The 8383-nt window shown below is 43.8% G+C and overlaps 1 protein-coding gene across 1 annotated transcript; it reads right to left on the reverse strand.

The window, feature by feature from the left end:
• Positions 1-5649: 5649 nt before the first annotated feature.
• Positions 5650-7024, reverse strand: LOC120670255 (peroxidase 1-like). The gene is made up of 2 exons (XM_039950335.1): positions 6715-7024; positions 5650-6602 (listed from the first exon to the last, which is right to left on the reverse strand). The coding sequence occupies exons 1-2, from the start codon at positions 6925-6927 to the stop codon at positions 5835-5837; spliced, it is 981 nt and encodes a 326-aa protein (XP_039806269.1). The 5' UTR covers positions 6928-7024; the 3' UTR covers positions 5650-5834.
• Positions 7025-8383: the final 1359 nt, after the last annotated feature.

Below are 8383 nucleotides of genomic sequence, written 5' to 3' on the forward strand. Positions count from 1 at the left end.
AAAGGTCATGTTTCATTGCAACCAAATCTAACTTGGATGAGATTGATGCTAGTACTGCTGTTTGCTATGCTTTGATCTGTAAACAAACTTTGTTTTTACATGAGGAGATACCTTCTTCTTTGCCTCCTGCAGTCACTAACCTTTTGCAGGAGTATGCGGACATTTTTCCAAAGGAGGTGCACTAGGGCTGCCACCAATCCGTGGGATTGAGCACCAGATTGACCTTATTCCCGGGGCTTCCTTGCCCAACCATGCGCCATACAGGACCAACCCCGAAGAAACTAAAGAGATTCAGCGCCAAGTGCAAGAATTGCTCGACAAAGGTTATGTGCGTGAGTCTTTGAGCCCCTGCGCTATTCCTGTCCTTTTGGTTCCTAAGAAAGATGAATCTTGGCGCATGTGTGTAGATTGCCGAGCGATTAATAACATTACAATCAGATATCGTCATCCTATTCCTAGGCTAGATGATATGCTTGATGAACTGAGTGGCTCAATTATGTTCTCAAAAATTGATTTGCGTAGTGGTTACCACCAGATTCACATGAAGCTAGGAGATGAATGGAAAACAGCATTTAAAACTAAATTCGGTCTATATGAGTGGTTAGTCATGCCTTTTGGTCTCACTAATGCACCCAGCACTTTCATGAGATTAATGAATGAAGTTTTACGGGCTTTCATTGGCAGATTTGTTGTGGTATATTTTGATGACATCTCGATATACAGTAGATCACTTGAGGAACATCTTGATCATTTGAGTGTGGTTTTTAATGCTCTACGTGATGCACATTTGTTTGGTAACCTTGAGAAGTGTACCTTTTGTACGGATCGAGTCTCTTTTCTTGGCTATGTTGTGACCCCGCAGGGAATTGAAGTTGATCAAGCCAAGGTTGAAGCAATACATGGCTGGCCGGTTCCCACAACGGTCACACAAGTGAGAAGCTTTCTCGGGCTTGCTGGATTCTATCGCCGCTTTATGAAGGATTTGAGCACTATTGCAGCCCCATTGCACGAACTCACCAAGAAGGGCGTCACGTTCGCTTGGGCTGCAGCACACAAGAGTGCTTTCGACACATTGAAAGATAAGTTAACCCATGCCCCTTTGCTCCAACTTCCTGATTTCACTAAAACTTTTGAACTTGAATGTGATGCTAGTGGAATTGGTTTGGGAGGTATTTTGTTACAAGAGGGAAAACCTGTAGCATACTTCAGCGAGAAGTTGAGTGGGCCTAGTTTGAACTATTCTACTTATGATAAAGAATTGCTTGCTCTAGTTCGGACTTTGGAAACATGGCAGCATTATTTATGGCCCAAAGAGTTTGTTATACATTCTGATCATGAATCATTGAAACATATTCGAAGTCAAGCAAAACTGAACCGTAGGCATGCTCGCTGGGTTGAATTCATTGAGTCTTTCCCTTATGTCATCAAACACAAGAAAGGGAGGGAAACTGTAATTGCTGATGCTTTGTCTAGACGTTATACCATGCTTTCACAACTTGATTTCAAAATTTTTGGCTTGGAAACAATAAAAGAGCAATATGCCCATGATGGTGATTTTAAAGATGTGTTGCTGAATTGCAAGGAGGGAAAAATATGGAACAAATTCGTCCTCAATGACGGGTTTGTATTTCGAGCTAACAAGCTATGCATTCCAGCTAGCTCTGTGCGTATGTTATTGTTGCAGGAAGCGCATGGAGGAGGACTGATGGGACACTTTGGTGTGAAGAAAACAGAAGACATCCTTGCTGATCATTTCTTTTGGCCCAAGATGCGGAGGGACATGGAGAGATTCGTTGCTCGCTGCACAACATGCCAAAAAGCTAAGTCACGCCTTAATCCTCACGGTTTGTATATGCCTCTACCTGTTCTTAATGCACCATGGGAGGATATTTCAATGGACTTTGTTTTAGGACTGCCTAGAACAAAGAAGGGGAGGGATAGTATCTTTGTGGTTGTGGATAGATTTTCTAAGATGGCACATTTCATACCATGTCATAAGACCGATGATGCTACTCATGTTGCTGATTTGTTCTTTCGTGAAATTATTCATTTGCATGGTGTACCAAACACAATTATTTCAGATCGTGATGCAAAATTTCTTAGTCATTTTTGGAGAACTTTGTGGGCTAAATTGGGTACTAAGTTGCTATTTTCCACTACTTGTCACCCCCAAACTGATGGACAAACTAAGGTCATGAATAGAACTTTATCTACCATGCTTAGGGCTATTTTGAAAAAGAACATAAAAATGTGGGAAGAATGTTTGCCTCATGTTGAGTCTGCTTACAATCGTTCACAACATTCTACTACTAAAAAGAGCCCTTTTGAGATTGTTTATGGTTTTGTACCTCGAGCCCCTATTGATTTGCTGCCTCTACCAACTTCTGAGAGATTGAATTTTGATGCTAAACAACGTGCTGAGTTGATGTTAAAAATGCACGAGACCACAAAAGAGAACATAGAAAACATGAATGCTAAATATAAACTTGCTGGTAGCATAGGAAAGAAGCATGTCACTTTCGAACCAGGTGATTTGGTTTGGCTGCACTTGAGGAAGGATCGGTTTCCTGATTTGAGGAAGTCAAAGTTGCTTCCGAGACTTGATGGTCCTTTTAAAGTTGTAGCTAAGATCAATGATAATGCATATAAACTTGAGTTTCTTGTAGATTTTGGGGTCAGCCCCACATTAAACATTGCAGACTTGAAACCATATTTGGGCAAAGAAGATGAACTTGAGTCGAGGACGACTCAAATGCAAGATGGGGAGGATGATGAGGACATCCCTTCCAACGATACAACCATGCTTACTACGCAGCAAGGACCAATGACAAGAGCCCGTGCATGAGAGCTAAATTTTCAGGTAAACTCGTTCCTCGCTGTCCATAAACCTTCATCTCAGAATTGGATGCTACTAAATCATTGTGATGATTTTATTGTTATTAGGAATGATGGAGAGGAAGCTAATAGGTCAACCAATCAGTTTGGACATCAAGATTGCACAACAAGGAAGCACAAAATCGGACACCAAGTTTAGACTTCAAGTTCGTACAGCCGGGCAACATCAAATTGATTTGGCAATATTTTTTGACTCCGGATGTTGTTTGAGGCATATGAGTACTCATTGGAAAGATCTTGAAGTCTGCTTTCAAACAGATCCAACCCCACTACAAAATTCCACCGGAGACGTTCTGTATCGATCAGAAGATGTTCAGACCTCTAGTCTTGGGCTGATAGCCTTGTAACCTGTTTGGCCCACTAAGGACCCATATTGTGTTAGGGTTTCCACCTCCCCACGCCTCTTGGCTGTCTCCTATCTATAAATAGAGGCTCCAGCCGCCAGGAGGAAGGTGGGTTTTGTTTAGATGCAAGTTTAGCTACTGCTAGTTCTTAGTGAACGTGTGTGTCGACTAGACCACCCGATTTACTTGATTCAAGACCCCAACTCGTGATTCAGGTTTCATTTGGTTCAGATCTGTGAGTTTATTTGCTTGTTCATCTTGTTCTTGCTTGTTCTCGATTGCTAGCAGGTTCAAGGGTGTTCTTGGCACGGCAAGAACAGCCAACGTCGGTATCGGTGTACCTGTTGCTAAGGCGCAGCATCCTATGATTGTTGTAATCGGACAGCCAACATCGATTCCACCCCCAAATCGAAGTTACCCCTCCTCTCATCAAAAGATCGGGACCAGCCCCTGCCATATCAGGTGCTAAATGCCAGGCTGTGGCTGCGCCGCCGCTGCCATTGCTTCTCTCGCTAGGGGCCATGGCCACAACGCCACCGTTACTCGCCCTAGGGCGGGCCTTCGTCTTGCTTGCGTCATCCAGTCCATGCGTGTGGCAGTGTTATTGGCCTTTGGCTCTGGGTGGAATTTGGGTGAAGGAAAAATTCTATAGGTCTGCTTGCAGATTACCCATGATGGCGACGCCCTCGGGCGTCGTATTCCTTCTTGAAGGCATCATTATATTCTTCCCCCTCTTCCGTCCTCTTCTGCAAGCTTCTGGGTGAAAGCCTTGACCACATGGTCGGAAGATGACGGCGCCTGTGGCGTCGCTCCCTCCCTTGAGGAGTCGTCTTCGAAGCTCTGATGGTGGTGGTCATCTACTCTTTTCGGAGGGCTCCTGCTTCTATGTCTACCTTGCTTCGTTTCATCTACTTCGTTTGGGCTGCATTGGTTGTCAGCTGGCAGATGCTTTGCCGCCTTTCTTTGTCACTGTTGCTCTGGCAAATGCTTTGCCGCCACCATCGTTTTGGTCGTGGATCGCTTTGAGTGGATGCTGCCGCCGTGGTTGGTTGGTTAGGTGGATGTTTTGCCACCTTTATTATTGTATTGTAGACCTTTGCACCTTTGACATTATAGTATTCTTTGGCAGGTTTAGTTGTGTGGTCGTGGATAGGTTTGCGATTTCGGGTGTGTCCTCCTCCGTTGTTCATCCTGGTCTTGTTTGTTGCTGAGGTCATCTGCCACTTGCTTGGTGGTGTCCTATTTCCGCCTTAATAGCCTCTGCCTATTAAGATTTATAATGGTCATATTGCCTTTCTCTTAATGAATTACGTGCTCAGACATGTTCGCGAAAAAAATGTAGCTCTTAGCGAGATCTACAACTTTGTAGTTTAGAGTTTTTCCATTTGATTGAAGTCACTAAGATTCTTAAATAATTGATTTAAACTTTAAACAACATATTAAGCACTTACCGGATTGTCTTCAACTTGTCATGTTCATCACGGTTCCACCAAGTAGTTTTTTTAATAACATTTGATATATGAAACAGTATAGAATAGCTAATAATAATTTGATAAGAACTAATATAATAAAATTCAAACTGTATAATTGTCAAGTATGGAACATAAGTAAAACTCTATATATTATTGATAGCTTCAAGCTAGATCAAGTAAATAATTGATGAAGGATTAAGACCTTAAAATATGGCTATGATGGTAAAATGTGTTGCTCTTCATTTTTATTAGGAGGGCATTGCTACAAAAGGATTAAAATTATACTAAGTACAGAGGTACTAAATAAAATTTACTCAACTAGTGAACTTGCTGACTTAAGTTTTGCTATAAATGTTCACTACGAGTAGATGCTTAAATTTTCAATGTTTTATCATAAAGCTTGACTATGAGCTCTTCGCACCTAGAGCAGAACAACAATGGTTTACATAGGTTTACTGATTCCATATGCCAGCATGTGATCATTACATTCAAAGGGTTGACCAACAGACAAATATTCCATATTTTCTACTTAATTTAGTTAGGTGTGCTTGTTGTTCAAACTTCGTTCACAAACTTTTACTTAAAATCCATTCAAGCTTTCACCTTTTTCACTGCATCCCAACACTTGGGTATTTCAGGTTTATCCTGAAATCGGAAATCTTATCCTGTTTTGTCTATTTGATACCAACTCAAATACTTAAATTTTTTGTTCAAACTTTCTTCCATGTTGTAGTACATGATTGATACAACAACTTTTATGTTGGCTACAACTTCACTATTTAATTAAATTTCAAACTTGAAACTCTCCAAAATGACAAATTGGTTATATTTCCCTTCTTCAAGCACTTGGAGCTAGCATTGAGATTCCTTTTCAGACCCAGCTTTCGAGTTTCGACGTTGCTTAAACTGTACTTGCGTAGACTTGGCACTCGCTCGGATAAAGAACATCAGCTATGTGTAGTTGTGTACTGCAAGAAGTACTTACAAGAGCTAATGTACAGAATAATCGCATCAATTAGAATAATAAACTGATTAATAATTCAGACAAACATGCATTGCGCTTACAGACCGCACTACCATCATTTCGTGCTGGTGCAAAAGCTTCCGCTAGCAGCTAGCTAGTCTAGTTGACGATGTAGCACTTCTTCCTGATCTCGCCCTGAGCACCGGTGAGGACGCCGACGCTTCCCATCTTGACCATGGACTCGCTGAAGTCCTTGAAGAACACGTCGTCGAACTTGCCGGTGGCGATGCGCTGGACGTACTCCCTGGTGGTGGCGTCGGTGAGGAGCGCGGCGTCGGACTGGAATAGCCCCCGGCGCTTGGCGACATGGCGGTAGTAGCTGGTGTCGAAGGTCTTGTAGCTGCCGGGGTCCATCTCGGACAGCATGGCCTTGTCGTCGACGCTCTTGCAGCGCGTCCTCAGCTTGTCGGCGTACTCGCTGTCGAGGGATGGGTCCGCGCTGTAGGCGCTGCTGAAGTTGTAGAGCCGGCCGGCGTACGACGGGCAGTGCGCCGTGCCGAGGGTGTGCGCGCCGGAGAGCACGACGAGGTCCTTGAGGTCGAGGCCGTTGGCGGCGAAGATCTTGGTGAGCAGCGGGATGTCGCCGAAGGCAGGAGGCAAGTGGTCGGCCGCTTCCGTGGCGCTCGACACCCTGCCGTCCCTCCTCCCGAGCGCGACCGGCCAGAATGGGCCCTTGGCCAGGACCACGGCGTCGCGCGCCATGATGGTGAGGACGTCGGTGCAGGAGACGGTGTTGGGGCAGGCGGCCTCGAGCTTGGCCTTCACCCTGTCCACGGAACCGAAGCCCCGCAGGCTCCTGTTCGGCTTGGCGTCCCGCTCGGCAGAGTTGCCCTCGGTGGAGTTGAGCAGGACGGAGGCATCACAACCCTGTAATTTCGCGTTCCATGGAAATGCTTGTGTAAGTAGTAGAACATGATGATGATCAAGTATATTAATGCTTCAATATAATACTCAGATTGATCAGAACAGGGACACTTACCCTGACGAAACAGTCGTGGAAATGGAGCCTGAGGAGCGGGCCGGCGAGGCTGGGCGCGGCGGAGATGATCTTCTCCATCTCCTCTCGGACGACGGCCTCGACGTTCGGGCATGTCTTGCTGTAGTAGCCGACCTCCAGCTGGCCCGCTGCCGGCGAGCTGCTGGCAAGAAGCAGCAGTGCCAAAGGGAGCAGTAGACAGGACTTGATTGCCATGCTGATGGATCGGTAGTGTTAAACAACTGCAGGCCCAGAAGCTGCAATTGCGTGGCTATAACAAGAATGTTCTTCGGTGATGCGATCTAGAATGCAATGTGCGGATGGACTTGCCCTTGCAACTCCTGGTATTTATAGAGGCTCTAGCTAGGCTTGCTGGTGGCGAAATGGTATTGCCTAAGTTGTTGCTTGGATGTGCTCAGACACTATTGCGAAAAAAAAGTTGTTGCTTGGACAACCTGTTGCTGGGTATGAATCACACCCATGTGCTAGCTCCATTCTCTGCGTAGCCTCCTCCAAGAACTAAATGATTTTAGGCATTGACGCGTTCCTAAAACGAAGAGAGCAGTGGATAGAAAACAAGAACACAGACGGTGCTGATGAGGCCATCGCTCAGCTCGTCAACTATGTATAACATTTTCTTTTTCTGATTTGCTACTCTGATTCCAAATATAGATAATTTCGGATTTGTAACATTGATATGCATGTATGAATGCCTATTTTTATAATGTCACAACATACTTTCCTGGATTTTACAATAAATAATATCTTAATAGAACAATTAATTAATGATGGCCAAAGTTATGTTGTAATGATACTGTTATTGCCCAAACATCAAGTATTTTGCCAGCTTATTGTATTTGTATCGTCATACAATGGTTTTCTTTGAAGAAAAATTGTGAGGGAGTTCTCCACAGTGCTTCAATTTTGAATTTTATAAAAGGCAATAAAACTGTATAGTAGAGAGATACTTACAAAAAGTCAGGGAGGATAGAACGAAAAAAAGAAAAGCAAAAGCTCTATACAATAGAATCTAGCCATTGTACAATTTAAGGGTGGAATATCTCCTTCACTCTTAAGAGCTGAAGGTGGACTTGCTTCTTAAATTTGAGTATCCAAAAGGCTTCTGCAGACAATGACATTATTAAAAATCTTGTCATTTCACAAATTCCAAAGTTCCCAAGCAGCAACTAAGAAAATCTCCATGAAGAAACCATGTGCATTGTTCGCTCTGCCATAGGAGAGCTTTGTATGTATATCATTGATAGCTGGCCAATCAAACTGGATCGCCTGCCAGTAGGTCACTGTAAAAGTACAGTCAAAGAAAAGGTGGAAGATATCTTCCTCTGCCCCTGTGTTGCACATTACACATGTGTAGCCATCATGAATATGGAAATGTTTTCTTCTGAGCATATTCCTCGTGTTTAGTCTGTTAACGAGCCAAAGAACTTAATCCTAGGCGTGCACTTTGATTACCAGAGCCAAGAGAAGGACAATTGAGTGTGCATGTTCTAGAAGACTAAGGTATTGAATTTGCAAGATGAATATTCCTTCGCACCCCACATTAAGGTCCAAACATCTTTTAGGCCATCAACAAATGGCACTGAAAGAAGCTCATTCTGTAGATCTTGTAATTCAATGTGTGCTTGTTCTGACAAGGGGAGTGCAAAAAGAG

The sequence above is a fragment of the Panicum virgatum genome, chromosome 4N, assembly GCF_016808335.1.
Source record: "Panicum virgatum strain AP13 chromosome 4N, P.virgatum_v5, whole genome shotgun sequence".
Lineage (NCBI taxonomy): Eukaryota > Viridiplantae > Streptophyta > Magnoliopsida > Poales > Poaceae > Panicum > Panicum virgatum.